This window comes from Anser brachyrhynchus (genome assembly GCF_964034855.1).
Source record: "Anser brachyrhynchus genome assembly, chromosome: 3".
Classification (NCBI taxonomy): domain Eukaryota; kingdom Metazoa; phylum Chordata; class Aves; order Anseriformes; family Anatidae; genus Anser; species Anser brachyrhynchus.
Genome location: NC_137696.1, coordinates 103276037 through 103294695, shown reverse-complemented (window position 1 = coordinate 103294695; position 18659 = coordinate 103276037). Strand labels below are relative to the sequence as shown.

General features: G+C 36.1%; 1 protein-coding gene across 12 annotated transcripts in view; it reads right to left on the bottom strand.

Moving 5' to 3' along the window:
• CSMD1 (CUB and Sushi multiple domains 1) overlaps window positions 1-18659 on the bottom strand; it is a 1150108-nt gene that overhangs the window by 161352 nt on the left and 970097 nt on the right. For all 12 annotated transcript variants that reach the window (XM_080586628.1, XM_080586632.1, XM_080586634.1 and 9 more), the window contains 4 exons: window positions 14464-14667; window positions 13223-13347; window positions 12536-12632; window positions 8272-8376 (listed from right to left, as the gene is read on the bottom strand). In XM_080586628.1, coding sequence (XP_080442754.1) covers window positions 8272-8376; window positions 12536-12632; window positions 13223-13347; window positions 14464-14667 — 531 coding nt within the window. The remainder of the gene's footprint in view (window positions 1-8271; window positions 8377-12535; window positions 12633-13222; window positions 13348-14463; window positions 14668-18659) is intronic.

Genomic DNA, 18659 nt, shown 5'->3' with positions numbered 1-18659 from the left:
TGTCATAGAGTTCTGTAAAAATCTATGGTATGAAAACTAACATTTTCAAACTGAAATGATTCTAAAACATTCTGATTACAACTGATACAAAAATCTAATGAATGTTTCAGAGAAAGCAAACAAAATTCAGTATCTGGGGACAAATGAAAGAACTTAAATATCCATGACTTTGAAATACATTAAATGAGATTGTATGTGAACAGTCAGTAATAGAGGGAAAACATGTAAAATGTCAAGTCTAAGCAATCAAAAAAGGACAAGGATTGCTTAGTGCATGCTCTTCAGAGCTCTGCTTCTGCTATGCAGTACAAGAGAGAACACATCAACGTCAAGAATGATAACCCTCTTCCTGACCTTCTTCCACTTACTGCCTGATAAATACTTTCTTGGCCTCTGCTGTGCCATAAGACAAACATGCCTCACTTCCATAATTATATACATGCCTACAATTACCTCAAATTCTGTCCAAACATCACTGCCATTGATGGCAGAAAGAAAATCCTTGCTGGCATATCTGACAATATGAATGCCCATTAGTGTCCATTTCAGAAAGCTGCAAACTGCGCAATACAAGAATTTCTTGACAGCATGACCCAAAGTCACTGGGCTTTCTTTTTTGACTTCCTCCCTCCCACCCTTATGTGGCTAACTGAAACATATTGTTATTACACTACAAACATTAAGCTGGAGTTACTTCTATCTGTTTTGATGCTGGTGTGTACCAGCAACCCAAGTTGTTCTTTCCAAAACTGCATGCTTCAGACACCAGCCTTGAAAATGCATTTACCTTACTGCATTACTGTGAGAGAGGTCAGATTCTCTTCAACAGCCAGAAAGGTGTATAGATATACTGACAGGATCTAGACCTATTAAATTACAATTTCCTCATTTATGACTCACGCCTGCTTTAATAATGGGAAAAGATCTAATTGTGTGAAAGATCTTAATCTGGACCAACAAATAAACATACAAACAAACAAACAAAAATACCCCCTGCTATTTAGAAGTATGTTCTCTTCTAGTCTGATCTTATCCTTCAATTTATTGAGATCTTTAAGAAATGCTACAAAAATATTCATAGTTCTCTCCATTATCTCAGTTCCTGAGAACCTTTAGCACTTGAAAACACACGACTGAAAAGCTTCAGAAAAAGAGAAAGTAATTAAAAGTATGCTTATTTTATTGCATGTATTACATCATCTTCGTATACTTGTAAAACAAAGGCTTATAGGAAGAATGACACCGAATCGTGCCGTGTGTCTTAATTCAAGGTAATAAAGCTAGATGACATTATTAAAACACTGACTGCATAAAAGCAGGATTTTTATTGAACTATTTTAATTCTAATCATTTAATTTAGATATATTTACACAAACTTTTAGAGAGGTTTGTGGCCCAAACCTATGTGTCTATGTTCACCATATGTTAAGCTCTTAGAAAAGCAAAACTGACTTCAACTGAGAGGTTCAAGCAGGGTGTTGTGTGAGCAAATACTCATTATTTTCAGACATTTATTATATTTTATATTTGTTTGTGTATTAAATTAAATACTGAAACTACTAGAATTAATAAATGAGATTTTAAGACTAGGCTTGAAACTTCAGTGCCTACAAATGCAATTGAATTAAACAGACATTTCTAAACCATACTGTTTGGATAGTTTCTTCCTTTGTTCATTAAAATTAAAATGAATTCAATCAAAGGGCAGGAATATTTATTCTTCCTACTGCTGTATGTACTGGAAATGCAACACAGCACATTTCCTTTGGACTTGCTGGTAGTTGTGAAAATAATTGTATTTTTCATTCTACCACGGTTTGGGAGAAAAACACGCATATGAAAGATTAGTTTGAAAGATTATTTTCTGTCTTTCCTACAGTTATCTTTTGCATACTTTTTACTGCTTTGTTTGTCACCACACGTTACTGCAATCAGTTTAACACCTATAATCCTTCTGAAATAACAAGAAACAATGCCACACAGTGGCTCTCAACAATACTTTTTATACTATGATCAGAATTACATTTTTCTAAGGCACTGACCAATTCCTTCTCTTGATTTGGCTGAGTTCATGTATATGCTATTCTTAAAAAATGAACAAACAAACAAAAATGTCATAGCATACCCTAGCATACAAATTAGGTAAGACCACTCAACTTGGACAACTAACTCATACATGTATTTTTGATGCCTAGCATAAAAAACATCCTAAGGTAAATGACTAAATTGTATTAGTCACCAGAAGACTTGTGGGGTTTTGAAGGCTGCAAGGGGAACATGCTGTCTGCCTAGGTTAGACATGAGCAAAGGTTTACAGAAGCAGACTGACCAGAACATTCTCATGGAAATAAAGACATACACAGAAAGAACGCTCAAATAGAGATGACAAGAGTAACACATCGTTAAAAGCAATGCACCTTTTCAAGAAATAAAACAAGGCTTATTAAATTATTTAAATTAACTTGAAATATTTAGCATTTAAATAAGCTGTGAGCAGAAGCTGAATCTTTTATAAAGTATTTATGAAGTTTTATAAAGTTACTTTAAAAAAGCAATATGCAGTGTGGAATATATGTGATCATATAAAAGTAAATTAAGTATATTTTATTGAAATAAAGCTATTTTCCCTAACATAGTAACCTAAATCCAGGCATGGTTATCGCATTCACACTTCTGAAAAATACATTTTTAAGTAGAAGTTCCCCTCCATTTATTCTATTATACAAATGTGATATATAATATCTATTCTAGATAAATAATTTCTCTTCTGAATAAATAATTTAAGGACACTTAAGGACACTCTCCTCTGTTTCTCTTGCTCCTTGGAATTTCTTCTGGGATGGAGGGAATGTTCCTAAGTGATCCTCACTTATTACTGTCTTAATGAAAATTATTTTCTTACACATTTCTGGAAATCTGTCCTCCATCTTTGAAACATTTTTTTCTCCTATGTCACTCAATTTCCTTTTCTTGTGACTGCATAAAATAAAGGAGAATTCTTCTACATTAAACTGCAGAATTGATGAATGGGTTCAAAATCTATTGCTTTTCCTCTGTCCTCAGCAAAGACCAACTGAAAGAAGATAAGATAGTGGGTTCCTGAAAAGCAGCTACTGACAATTGACAAAAAGTACGAAAGAAGACCTTTTGCTACCTGCAGTGACTTGCACCCACCTTACTAATTCTCAGAGGAATATCCTTGTAAGCAAAGTATACAGAGAATTTCAGCAACAGGAAAGGAGAGAAACTCTCAAGCTGTCTCCTCCATTCTATAAACTTTTCAAACGTGTTCTGGAACAAAACTGAAAACCACGTACTCCATCACCCACTTAAATATCATGACCAATAGCTTACATTCTAAAAAACCCAAGTCCAGCTCTGTCCTCTGTACTATTAAACATAGGTCTCTGGACCCCTCTATGGGGTGTCATAATTTTTGTACAGTTGTGTATTCCTTGTACATCTCATCTTAGTGTTCTACTACTTTTGATAAAACATTTAAATATAAGGTGAACCCAAATGATTGACCATTTTGCATAGTAACTAGAATGCTGATCCACATCCTGCTGCAGCTGTTTCATAAAACAGAACAGCCTTAAAAGTAGATATTGAAGACCCCCACTATCACTACTAAGACATTTTTGTGCCTGTGAAGCACCCCCTCAAAAATCAATTCAATCAAAAGGACATTTTTATTCCAAATTTTAAATTGACTTCTGAACCAAAGCTATTTATTTTTTTCCAGTGCTGCTTCAATCAGTAGGTGACTGAATGATCACAGGCTTCAGAATTCATAACCAAATACGAGCAATATTTGCACCTTTTTGCACTGAGAAATATTTTGTTTTCTGCTTATTTGTTGGTCTAAAAAGGAGACTGCTCAATATAAATCAGTAACTTCTTGCTGTGTTGATTTGCTGAGTTTCTCTATTCACAGACACACACAGATATACTGTACTCCTGTTTGCCCTGCAGAGACCATATACCACACAAGAAAGCAAATTATTCTCTCCTGTCAGACTGTCAACAGAATAGTTAACTAAGCTCTGAATGCTGAATTTTGTTACCTTGACCTGCACTGTTGCATTTCTAAAAAACATTGGCATTGAAATATTGGCACCACTGAAGTCAATAGATGTTTTAGCAGAGCATGGTTGTGAGACTGACAATTAGGAGACAAACAAAAGCATAAATCCAACTGACCTTGCATGCTCCCAAACACTTTTTATTTGTTAACAGAATACATATTTTTTTTCAGAAGTTGCAGGGATAATAAAACTGATACAATAAAAGATAAAAATTGAACTTCAAAATGTTCATTGTACAGCAAATTCCTAGAATAAATTTGTACTTGTTTACACCACATACAAAATTACATTTTCACTGTAGGATAAAGGAGAGGATTGGGTAGGAAAAAGTATCTCTGCCAACACACTGATCAGCTGGGAAGGAGGGGTTCACCATGGGAAGGATGGGGAAGAAGATCACAACCTACATTTCTTTGAGGAAAAGTAAATGGGACAGAAGGCAAAAGGTGCGTGTTGATGCAATGAGAGAGAGACCTTTGGAAACATAAAAACAGGATGAAAGGACACTTGCCTCAAGTGTATATATACAAACGCATCCAGAATGGGAATTAAGCATGATGAACTAGAGCTCCACATACGGTCACAGAACTGCAACATCACTGGCAAAACTGAGATGTGATAGGACAGCTTGAATGTTGGGTAGTATGCTGGACAGGTAAAAGCTCTTCAGGAAGAGACAGGGAAGATCAGGGGATAGCCTTCCTTATGAAGAAGTTGAAAGGCATGGTACTTCTACATGTCAACGTATAGGTCAACAGATTGGGTGAGAGCTTGTGGATCAGGATCAGAGGAAACAAGAAGTATGACATTGTGGTAGGAATGTATTACAAACACCCAATTGGCGTGACAAAATAGACAAAGATATTTTAAAACAAGTTAAGGAAATCTCTGTATTACAGGTTCTGGTTCTTATCTGACACTGACATAACCTCCCTGACATAATTTGGAAGAGCAACACAACACAGTGGAACACAACCAATCCAAGAGGTTTCAGGGTAGGAGGGTAGCTTCTTGATATAGGCACTGTGTGGGACAGTCAGGGCAATGCACAGCTGGATCTGATACAGACGAGAAGGAAATGGTTGGAGATGTATTGGCAGCCTTGGCTGCACTGACCATGAAACAGTGAAACTTAAGATACTACAGGGACTGAGAGTGCAGACCCTAGACTTTGTGTGTAGACTTCACCTTATTCTGGGAGTTGGTAGGCAGGATGTCATAGCATACTAACCTCAGAAGCTCCTCAAAGTTGCTTAGGGAAGTATACAGGTCTTTAAATACAGCATCCTTCAAGCATAAGAGTGGTCCATCCTTATACTCAGGAAAACAATCAGGGAGCTTATTGCAGAGCTCCTGTGCATAAAGGCAATATACAAGATGTGGAGGCTGGGAGAGACTGACAAGGAGAAATTTCAGAAATATCCACCAGCCACACATTTCAAATGGAGCTGGGATTTGCAAGGGACATATTTGCTTCAGTCTTCACCAACAAGAACTCCCAGGCTTCTGTGTTTAGTGGCAGGGGTTCAGGAGCAGAACTACAAGCAGTGGATGAGGATCAAGTCTGAGATTACTTAAGAAGACTCAACCCATGGAACCAGGCAGGGTCCATACAAAGGTACTGAGAAAGATGGCTGATTCTTAAGGATGCTGTTATTTTTCATCACTGAAAGGTCATGAAGACTAGGGGATGTCACTGGCAAGCAGACAAAAGCTGACAGTGCGTCCATCTTCAAAAAAAAAAAAAAAAAAAGAGCAAAAGGACATTTCAGGGAACTACAAGCCAGTCAGCCCCATTTTGGTCCCTGGGAAAATCAGAGACTGAATTCTCTCAGAATACATTTCTGGGCACCTGAAAAAGGTTATTTGGAAAAGAAAGCATGCACCATGCCTGACCAATCTCATTGCTTTCTGTGATAAAATGACCAGATCTATGGACAAAAGGAGAACAGTGGATATAATTTACATCTACTTCAGCAAAGCTTTTGACACCATTTCTCACAACATTCTTGTAGCTAAGTTTTGACATCACAGAATAATAGAATCATGGAATGGCTTGGGTTGGGAGGGACCTTAAGGACCATCTAATTCCACCTCACCTGCCATGGACAGGGACACCTCCCACTAGACCAGGTTGCTCAAAGCCCCATCCAACCTGGCCTTAAACACTTCCAGGGATGGGGCATCAACAGCTTCTTTGGGCAACCTGTTCCAGTGCCTCACAATCCTCTGAGTAAATAATTTCTTCGTGATGTCTAATCTAAATCTACCCTTTTCTAATATAAAGCCTTTCCTCCTTGTCCTATCACCACCCTCCCTGACAAAAAGTCCCTATCGTGCTTTCCTGTAGGCCCCCTTTAGGTACTGGAGGCCGCTGTAAGGCCTCCCTGGAGCCTTCTCTTCTCCAGGCTGAACAACTCCAACTCTCTCAGCCTGTCTGTACTACTCCAGCACTTTGATCATCTTCATGGCCCTTCTCTGAACTCACTCCAAAAGGTCCATGTCTTTCTTATGCTGGGGGCACCAGAGCTGAAGACAGCACTCCAGGTGGGATCCCAGCAGAGCAAAGAGGGACAATAACTTCCCTTGACCTTCTGGCCATACTTCCTTTGATACAGCCCAGAATATGACTGGCTTTCTGGGCTGCAAGAGCACATTGCTAGCTCACTTTGTCAAAGTTGAAAGCACCATTAAGAAAACAGGACTATGCTCATTCTTACTTCTAGAATATTTTAATGTCTTCCCTGCCAGTGGTGGGACCTTAAGAAACTACATGAAGTTGGTGCAGGAAGTAAAAGATGAAAAACTGAAAGGAAAGAGAACTTTGCCAAACAGTAGATTCTAAAATATTTCCTGCATAAATTATATTCATAGTCTCAATCTGCATAACCATTCTGCATCAAAAATAAACTCACCCAACATGCTTGCATACAAATGCTTGAAGTAAACAGGAAACTAAAGTGAAACATAAGACTATTTTGTGGGTTATGTTTAGTTTAAAATATTTGTCATGCGCTGAAAATTTGGTCTTTCAAAATTCTGTACATATTTAAATCTTATATATTTTTAAATCTCAATTCTAAATAGTGCTTACTAAAGATTATCCATGTGTTTACTTACTTATGTCCATTTCTTAAAAAGATGAATAACAAGGTTATTATTTTGTCATTATCAGAATGCATGTAGTACATAAACTCAACTGTCAAGATGATTCTTAAATTCCCTATATAAGGAAACAGACTAGTTTATATCCAGAAATTAATGAGAATTTACTTTGTGACTTTAATCAGACTGTCACCTAGTCATTGCATTTTTTTAAAGACTAGAATACTCTGAACAATAACTATTTCCAGTTGAAAGAAATACCATGAAAGCATGTGCTGAATTTACTATTTTTGTACAGCATTTAACGTTTTTGAGAGAAGGAATAATATAAATGTGCGTGTTTGAATTAAATATACTTATGTGAGGTAATCCATAGACATTTATAACACCAAAATTCTGTATTGTAGGACCAAGTTGCTCACAAAACATAAACACTTAATACATAAATACTGCAAAAATTGTCATCAACCTTACTAGGTTCTTCTGCTTATACCACTAGTGATTTACCAAGAGAACTGTAGTGTTTTATTGTAGCTCTGAGATTATAAAGCTGTGTTAGTTGTTGTTTTTTTTTGGGGGGGAGGGGTGAGGCAAAGGATTGTTGTTTGTTTGCTTGTTTTGCAATTACATCAATTGTTGAAAGGAATCTGAAGGAAAGAAAAGAATAGCAAGGAAAATAAAGTGTTATCAGTTCTATTTTTTATGAACTGGCCAATGGTGAAACTAACTAATTTGTTCATTGCTGTTATCTATATTTTAGACAAGTCAACAAGTCAAAATAAATATACAAGTAAACAAGTCAAAATAAATATACGTATTAAACCCTGCATTTCTTGAATGTTGTCCTGAATTGCCATCTTAATTTGTTATATGGTGCTAATTTGTGAAGGCTGATTTCAGTAATCTCAAATATTACTTCATTTAAAATGTCGGTTTAATAGATGTCACTTATGTCAGGCTTGTGCTGAGTAGAGGTGGGAAGTCAGGGGAAACAAACAAACAAACAACAATATAAGTGTTCTCCCTGTCCATATGCACCCGTTCTCCTGAGAAAGTTTCAAAGAGCGAGAAGTCTTACTTTTGTATTCCAGGTGAAAACCAGCTGCTGCCACGCTAATATCAGAGTGGAAATGTAGATAAAGCTGATTGGAAGTGCTATTCAACAATGCTGGCACAGTTGTACCTAGAAAAATAAAAGTTATTGAATAAACTGTTATATCATAGTTTTTTATTGAAAAACAGACAAACAAACAAAACCACACCGTAATCAGAACTGAACCAGACAGGCTCATTTTCTTCTCATTATCTGCATGGTAATAAGCTTAACTGCCATTTGACTTTTTTCCACTTGTATAAAAAATAGCAGCACAGAATAGAGCTGACAGTCTGGACATTTTGTCTGTATCCTCTCCAGATCTTCTTCCAACTGTAATATTTCACCATTTATCTTAACTATGAGGGTATGACACGAAATGTAGATGTAGGTGCAGTGTGTTTAAAAAAAAAAAAAAAAAAAGACATACCAACTTTATTTATATAGCCAATTTTTTGAATCATAGAATAGTTGAAAGCAAAAAGTATTCAAATAACAATAATAATATTGTGTGTCACTGAATTCAGTGCATGCCATACAACAAGCTTATCATAACCTTCAAAGCATTGTTATTAGCATTGCTAAGTCTGACACCACATTTTTTCTTTGTCACCATATGACTGCTCTGTAACTCATATCATAGAGTCTAATGCTGGCAAATCTACTAGGGCTAAAAATGACTTTTTTTTCACCTATCCTCAAAGATAGTATCAAGTAGCTAATGAACAGTGGTCATGTAAAAATATTTTCGTTTCTTGTGGGGCATTTGCTGTTTCTATAGCAACTGTGCACAGCCTAGGTATGAGCTTGAAATTCAGTCTTGAAAAGAAACTCCAGAAACAATTATCTTTGCATTTCTACAATCCAAACTAAGAAAGGTAAAAGCTTTTAAATCTAAAAATGTATTAAGCAAAATCTTGATATAAATAGTGAAGAGCTAAAAAGATTACAAGTTGGTCTTTTATAAATTATAGCTCTTTAAGGATTTCTTTACTGTCTGACATGGAAGCTCCAAGTACAGAAATTCACAGACAGTACAGAGCATTCATGTCACACAATACTTAGAGTGGAATACAGAAAACAGTGAAACATCTGGAAGGGAGGACTTTTCATGGTATCCAAACAGAATTTGAAATACATTTAAGGCTAAGGTGTCTGCTCAGTAAAGGTGAGGATATTGACTCAGAATGACTGTCCTCTTCCTTTAACAAAATTGCCCTTCTGGCAGTAATGAATGCTATGCATTTCTGTTCCCTTGTAAGATCTGCTAACAAAAGGCTGACTAACACCTTTTTTTTTTTTTTTTCCTGGATATGGTAAGTAAAATTTTATTCTATTTATAAAAAACGGTGACCTTCCCAAATGGGAGAACTAATAGGTTTAGAGACAACCTCTGAAAACAGTCCCTTACTTCAAAAAAAATTACATGCATAACTTTATTTTTAAAACCTGGAAACATGTCCGTTTATATAAGATTGATCAATAATAATACAATAAAAATTCTCTCTCTCTCTTATTAATAACACTGTTTAATTCAAGCACTTGAAAAGGCAACCGAGCTTCATTAATGAATAAAAAAACTCCTATACATGTATTTGGTCTTCAAATGGTATTGCTTTTATACAGTAACTGTTGTAAAAGCAATTACTTCAATGCTCATTTTATAAAGGCAGCATTATTTTCATTTCCTCATGAGCCAAAAGCACTCCTTTGATGAACCAGTAATACTGAAAACAAATGTAATTCATAGTATTCCAATATTTCTGAACGGCTTCAGGTGTTGTCTCATGACATCTGGAAAATGTGGTCTCAAAAAGAAACGTCCCACTAAAAGGCATAACCTGTCAGTATTAGGCACAACTAACTTGGACACTATTGCTTCTCATGCCACGAGGGTACACTTGGAGAGAACCCCTCATGGCATTCACAATATCAGTCCTATTCACAGCAGCACCTTTCCAAGACAGCTGTATGAAAATCCAGGTATTCTGCAACCAGAAGGACAGAAATACAAGGTATCTTTACATCTGTTAGCACATGGTCTCAGTATTTTTGTTATGGATTTGTATGTGAAGCTCCTATCACTTTCCCCTAAAATAGCATCTTCACATCACAAACATTACCGTAGCGTAAAAAGAAGAAAAAAGCCCTAATATTTATGCCATTCACTGATAGATGATGACCCACAGGATTAATCCAAAAAGGTCAAGATAATGTGTTAGGGCTGCATTAACAAACAGCCCTTACTGGTCCTACCCAGGGTAGCCCCCTAGGGCCTCCCACCACCCCATTTCAGCCCCAAGGCTGTCAACCCCTGCCCAAGCAAAGCCACAGCTGAACCCATCTGCAGCTCCCTCTAGGCCTGCCCTGTCTGCCATAGGCCCTGACAAGCGGGGCCCACCCAGTGGCACATGTTTCGGCCTGGCCCCATCCCGCTCCCATTCCCAGGCAGGTGTCTGATGCCTGGGCTGGGACTGCCGTGGTGCCCCTGGCTGCCCTGCTCCTTGCTGGGGCACTGGGATGGGCCCTGGTGACAGGCCCTGCCCCACAACACCCAACCCCAAGCAGCTGCCATTCTCTTCCATGCCCTGACTCAAAGAAATGGTAGAGTGACCTATCTTTGAGAAGTCTTCAATAAGAAACAGACTCCAATGAATTCACCTTTCCCAATCAACTCTCTGATACTGTTTAGCAGCACAGTTCAGTAAATTCTTAGTAATGAGATGTACATCTGTACATTTTGAATGCATATTTTGAACACACATGAATTTTGGAGAGTGAATCAGCATAATCTGCAGACAACGGTTTTCTGCACGATTTACTGACACAGAAATGATGCCTGCTGAATTTTACTACTTATGAAACTATACCTGGAAGAAAGAATTCAGTTTTAATGTCACATTACTGGTTCAGTTTTGAGAACAGCAGATTTCATGCCATGTTTAAACACTGTTATTTTCCTGCGCACACAAACATTCTTAGTATTGTTCAACATTCATATATAAATATGAATATAAATCTACAAAAAAAATCTAAAAAAAATATAAATCTACAGTAAATCTCCTCTGGTACCCCATCTTCAGTGAAATATTTCTAATAAAAAGAAAAAATGTCTTTTTCAATTTCCCTTGAAATTAGGAAGATTTTTAAGCTAAAACAAGATGACACACTTTTAGTGGAGGATAAGAAAATATTTTGAATCTTGAGAACCAGTAATTTTCTCACAAACCTATATTAAATAGCCCTGTTAAATAGAACGTTGCTAAATGGATCATTTAATCAGTTCTTTATCCACCAGGTCAAAATATTTGCCACATATTTTAACTGTCAAAAGCTAATTGCATCTCATAATCTCTTTCTTCATTATTGCCAATTTAATATGCAGTGTAATTGCTAGCATTTAATATGAAATGTTATAGTATTTTAATATTTATATTTTGAGGTGCAATCATATCAATTTAATTCAATACCCAAATAAATAATATGTTGGGTTTCTTCTATTTGATCATTCATTTCCTTACATAGTCCAAATACATCTACTCTCTCAAAGTTTGTGTAGTACCCAGAGAGGCAAATTTCCACAAGATGATTTGGCTACACCAGAATCAGATCAGGCTTGGAATAGTTTGTGAGTTCGGCATGCAATTCATGACTTAAGATCATATAAGATATTTTTTCTCTTGGCTAGGTTTACAGAGCATGTTCTTACTATAAAAAAAAGTCTCATAAAAAAGGAGTAAAACCATGTATGCCTAATGTATATGTGAAACGAGAAATGACATGGTTTGTTATGTCCCAGTTGTAGCAGTTTGTTTTGTTCTCTAAGGTCCAGTGAGTTTTGATGAACACAGAATGGTTTATCTTTTTCCTGGAAAAAACATGAGCTAAAAAGGATAAGCTAAGTCAAAGCTATCAAACGAAGTTCCTTGAATGTCAATACCACTTGCTATCACTATCTCTTCTCTATGGAAGGTGTGGGTGAGACAGATTTTTTTTTTTTCCAGAAGTATCATCACCTAGATCCCTGTTATGAAAGCTAAACACTTTAGTATCATATTTGCTTCTGAAAATCTCCTTGAATATTTAAACACATTTACAGCACCTGAAGTTTTCTCCCCAAAATGAGTTTCATAATTATATCATAAAAGATTTCAAACAAATATACTCCTTGTGTATGTGTGAGAACCAGCAATGTTCTCTCACACACCTATACATAGCCCTGTATGTTTATATCAAAGCATATCCATACCTGAAAAGCTCCCAAGACGTGGTGCTGTCATATCTCCACCATCATATATTTCAAGAGAGTCCCAATTATGTTCAGTGGCAAAGCTGATGACTTGGATCTGTAAAATGCCACCAAATAACTTTTTAAACCAACTTCTCTTATGTTTTTAAATGTTCTAGAAACAGCAAAATGAAAGGAGAACATGCCCCAAAGAGAATATAAATAAGCACGTCCAAGCAAACAAAAAAGGTAAATGAAACATTAACTTTTTAAGTTGTCTTAACTTTTAGCAAATATAAATTTGAGTAAGAAGGATTTTGCACATATGTTGCATGATTATAAATAATTATGCAAAGTGCAAATGAGAACATAACAACGACAGTTGAAGACTTCTCAAGTGCTTTAGTGATATCCTAGCAGATAGAAAGGGTTGGCATTTGCATATTGCATTGAAGGGCCTGCCTTCAGTATTTTACAGTTAAAAGAGAAACCCACTTGTTAATTATTTCGCATTCATGGCCCTATGTAAACAACAAAAATAAAGCTAACCAAAGAACAATACTGAGAAAAACAAAGCACAATCTGAAGTAGCCCTGAAATAATCTAATTGATTACTGTTTTTTGGCACTTCTAGAGAAATAAACATTTACTTTTTAAACTGAACCACAAAATACTTAATATTCCATGCTCGACAGAACATAGACTTGCCTGAATACCTGATCCCTCAGTCACTATGATTTTCCACACACAATTCAAGCTGTTACCATAAGGTTCAGGGTAACCTGGTGATAGAATAGTACCTCTCCGCTCAGTAAAATTCCCACTACATGGAACTGAAAGAAAGTATTATTATGAATTATTACAAAACCGTAACCATTTCAAAGAACAGAAAAATAATAATAATTTTACTAATAAGAAAATGATCGTAATTATCTTTCGTAGTACAAACTCAGAGACATTTGTGAACTGAACTCAGAAAGCAATGTTATCTAAAATATATTAATGATATACAGCATAAGATACAACAGCATGAATAAATAAATCCAAACTGAACTTCGAGTGAGCACAGCCTTGCAGCTCAGCCTAGTCACATCTTACCAATGGGTAACTAACAACTGTAAAATAGTAACTTCGAATACAAGCATAATTGACAGAAATCCTGTGAACTTACCCCCAGCTTAAGATAGTTCTAACATTGGCCCTAGCTAGTAAAATGGTGTGGTTACATTAAATATTTTTAACATAATAGGAATTGCTTCTTTAAGGTCCAAGAAAACACAGCTAAGCTAACAAAAACCAGAATACACAGAAAATAGGACACCTATATTTATTCATAAAACACTCCAACTGATCATAGGGTAAATTCCTATAAATAGCAATTAGTTTGGGATATAAATCCAAGGAGGGGTGAAGAAAAACCTTTCAATATTTACAAACAAACAAACACAAACAACAACAAGAAAACAAAGTTCTAAATATTATCTTATTGGAGGTATGTTGATAAACTAGAAAATTAGCTATACTTAACAATGCCATCATTATTAATTATGCATTATGCTTCTACTTGAAAAAAGATACCATAATTCTATGGATGATAGAAATATACAACAAAGACTATATAATAAAACAGGTAAAGACACTTCTGGAGAATTAAAATATGTCCTGTGTTTCAAGCTGTAAATGAGTCATGAAAATAATGAATGTTCAAGAAAATGTGCACCACTCTTGTTCATATAATCTAAGTAATTATTTGAAACACTATACTGCCTACCAGCCAGCTGGTACTCAATTACTTTTTGATATGGAAAACTGCTCTTTTAAATTGGGCATGACTGACATTAATCGAAGGAGAGTGAATATATATGTTAAATACTGTTTTCTGAAACAGTTCCTGAATTCTGATTCAGAGACGTGTGACAAAACAAATGAGTTTAAATGCAATTGCTTACCTACACAGCTTGGTACTGTGTCATTCCACTGAGCTAAGGCATTAGGTACAGAATGACATCGGATAGCTTTTGAGCCTTGCAGCAGATAGCCAGGACTACATTCGAATCGAACAACAGAGCCTGCTGAAAACTCAGAGCCAATTCTCCTTCCATACCTAGGCTCTGGAACTGAGCTACACTGTGTATCACTTGTGCGTGGAACAGCTGCATGAAGAGAGAAGAAAAAAAAAAAAAAAGAAAAAAAAAGCCATGAACCCAAATGACAGTCATCATCTGAAAAGTAAACATACCACTAAAAATGCATATTGTTTCTTGTTGTAGAGAGCGCAGTTCTGTTTGTTCCTTTTATTTGTTTTCCCCCTGTCATCTCAAAGATGGGCCTAATGCTTTCATGGCTGTTAGCTGGATTATGTTTTTGGGCTGTGACAATGCACAGCCATATGACAACAGCACTTTATCGCATGTGAGTGCCATGGCTCAGAGGGCCAGTATTTGGAAATACATCCTTAGACATGAGAAGATCAGTGATATTTCAGTTGCCCACTTTAATTATAAGATACTGATACCTATCAACTAATTTACTTATTAAATATGGCAACTTTGGCTTCTCATTAGAAGCCGAGAGAAGTATTATGCTGTAAATAATCAGATATAAAAACGATGTAATATTATACCAATATGTGATTTATCATATTGGACTATATTCAGCAATTACAATGCACCCTCAAGGGTATTTAAAGGTATACAATTGACAGCAATTATTTTTACCAATAATTTCTGAGAATTTACAAACCTGATGTGATATGTGAACAGTTAAAAGACTGTAAGCAATATTTAAAAAGCAAAATAGTAAAATTCTTTGGAAGCCCATGAGTCTATTTTCCATTTAGCTTTCTTATTTATAAGCACTTTTTTATAGCAAACATTTTTTTTTACTTAGCAACTTTTGACACTGTGCATTTGTTTGTGTACCAAACTTGTTCCTTCTACTTTAGATTTTGCAGTTAGCTATTCTTAAATAACTACAATTTAAGAACCAATACATATATTTACAGAAAAAAAAAGGATAAAGTATCATGTGCAACATCACCTTTACATTTTCATAAAAACAATGTACATAAAAATAATATTACATATAAATAAGTTTTCTGTGCAAGTGACATCTTCAGAAGTCAATTCAATTTAGTTTCTTATTGTCAAGAATTAGTTGCAAGAAATCACTGCATCTATATATGAGTTCAGTAACACACATAAAAAAATTAAATGGGGTTTAGGCTTTACTTCTAGCAGATTCTCAAACATGGTGTTTCCAGCTTACTAACCTTTTTAAAGAATAGTGTAAACAGAATCGCAGTTATATTTCATTTTATTTTATATCCTTCAACTATTTTTTTTTCTGGCCTGTAGCTGAAGAACAATATTTCTGTTTATTCCCATACGCACACAACACCTGTTCAGCTACCCTGGCCACTAAGTAAAGAACAAGATATGTGGAACCTATATATAGTTATTTACATATTATTAGCTTCATACTTTTCTCACTTCGTGTACAGTCATTTGCTCTAATCAGAATCATAATTACTTAAGTGCAGTAATTTTAAGTACTGGTACATTCTCTAGAAATTAACATTTGTTGTCAAGTTGCATACAGAACATTAATTGAAATCAATCCTGTCTTAAATCCAGCATGAAATATGCACCACATTTCAGCAGAATATTGGCAGTTCTCCTTTTTGTTTACATAACGTGATGTTCTATCAGTTTTCTGCTACTGAGAATAAGAGTTAAGTTTATGCAACTACTACCAAGTGTAGAGAAAAGCTTTTTAAAAGAAGGTTTACATATAATTGGTCGTAGTAATAACAGTACAACACATGCTCTTTTTATTTATATGCAGACAAGGTCATACAGATACAGTAACATTTTCTTCTAAATCAACAGGTTAGATTGCTGCAGAAGATTTTTAAAGCTTAAGTTGTAAGCTTCATCTAAGACTGAAAAAAAAAAGGTCAGATGTGGAATATGCTGTAATGATAATTACACAATAGGTTACTGCAGAACAAAAGCAAATACATTTTTCAAGTCTTGAAAATGGTTAAATACTTTAATTAGTTTAAAAAACAACAACAAACAAAAAAACACTTTTCCATTCAGTAACTTTACTATACCTGACTCTGTTTAAATCAATGGGATTTTGTGATTAAGGTTTCAAAAAGAGCCTGGTATCACCCAGCTAATCTGTGAAACTTGGTCATGCATACAACTCTAACCTTGGCAGGGATCTGTCCTGCACTCGTGGAAGAATAATGAAGAAACAGTAGTTTAAGGATTTTGAACAATCACAGTTCTTCCTGATCATGACCTGCAGACCAGATGTAGTCTGCCAGGTCAATTCAACTGACACAGCCTGCCCTTTCTAGTTCTTTTATTGGGAATAATTGTCTTTTCTTTATCAAATGGTCTACTGTACAAGCACAGTTTTATTAGAAACATTTTTTTTTAATTATATAATGAATTTACAGCTGACAGGGTGATTATGGCTGCTCACACACCCAGTTTCATGACTGTCATATTTACCACGACTAGGAATTAATAGATTCCTTGGCCGGGACTGATTGCTCATATGGGAGTTTTCGTCGAGACAGATTGTTTCCAATTATGTGATAAGAAAATGTTCCATACATTGTCATGGGCAAAACAGTTTTTACTCAAGGAATTTATATGTAATTTATTACCAGTTAACACAAACCTCTGATCACCAATTCAGGCGTTCAGTAAAAAAGAGTAAATGAACAGTCAATCAATCACCTAAGTAAACAGTTGTCCTTTCTCCTCTTGGATTCAACTTCAGTCAAACACCTATTGTCCCTTTTCCTTCCCTCAACTTTCCTTTTTTTCTTCAACGGGTTACAGACAGTCCACCCTACTTTCTCCAGTGAGGTGAGAGGCAGCACAGGACATTGGAGTCATGTGCTCTCTTTTTCTTTCTTGCTTTTCCTCTGCTGCCCTTTGCATTTTACTCATTTTCTCACCTGCGTTTTGCTTCTTCAGGTTTTCCTGTCGCTCTGTTTCTTAGTATCCCTGCTCTAGCAGGGGCATCCATGGGCCACAGTCACTCAGAGATGTCTACCCCACTGCAGGATAGGTCTTCCACAGACTGCCAACCCCTCAGAAATACTCTCACCTCATTGTGGGTCACTGACAGACCACAGTCCCTTTAGAGGGGCAGCTCCTTTGGTATGGAGGGCCTTCCTAGGGTGGGTCTCCAACAGTCCCTCCAGCAACGTCTCCAGCAGCGTGTCCCTAGCAGCAGCTCTGGCCTTAGGGAGCTGTCATTGTTTTAAATATCTTTCAGCAGAGGGGAGGAGGTTTCAGGAGAAAATCTTTGCTTATATCCCTCACCTGGAGCCCACATCTGCAGAATCCCTACAGCAACTGTGCAAAGGTAATGGACTGTTCATAAGAACCAGATTGAAGAATATCCTGTAATTGCCAGTCTTCACAGCTGGCAATTTGCATACATACATTTGTAATCGAAACAGATCTTTTGTGTAACTAGTATTTTCAGCACCTCCGAACAAAGGATGTCAACTCATCTGGTTTCATTCCAGTACTGCCTTTGGAAAGTTCTTTTCCTGTGAGCAAGCCTTCTCTACCATTATTGCAAATGTACAGACTGTTTACTAGCACTCTTAAATTAGTTCAGGTAGCAGAAGCTCTGCTGTGTGCTTCCTTCCTTTTTGAACTGCAAGCCACCATTTAACTGAGAGCAGTCAGCAAGCAAAACATCCATGGCTAGAGCTGTGTCAGATTATTTCATTGCCAGCAGGAAACACTCAATGCCATATTAGCATTGACACTTTGCTCATTTTTTTTCCAGTTCTATTAATAAATAAGAAATGCTGAAGATGCACAAATGAACAATACCACTCACTATAAGAAACTTTTTCTAATGTTTATTTTTTCCTGCTTTAAGAACTGCCTTAAGAATAAATGTAAAATAAGCCAAACAAAACATCATAGCAAGGTGCTCCCATAACTGCTTAAAATGAAGTTTAATTACGCAGATATAAGTAATCTGTTGCAAAATGCAGTACAGATATCCATAAGACACATTGTAAAACAGAACAAAATATGTCATGGCAATCCATATGGGAACTCTAACCACCTTAGCTCTGTTCTCTAATTACATTCAG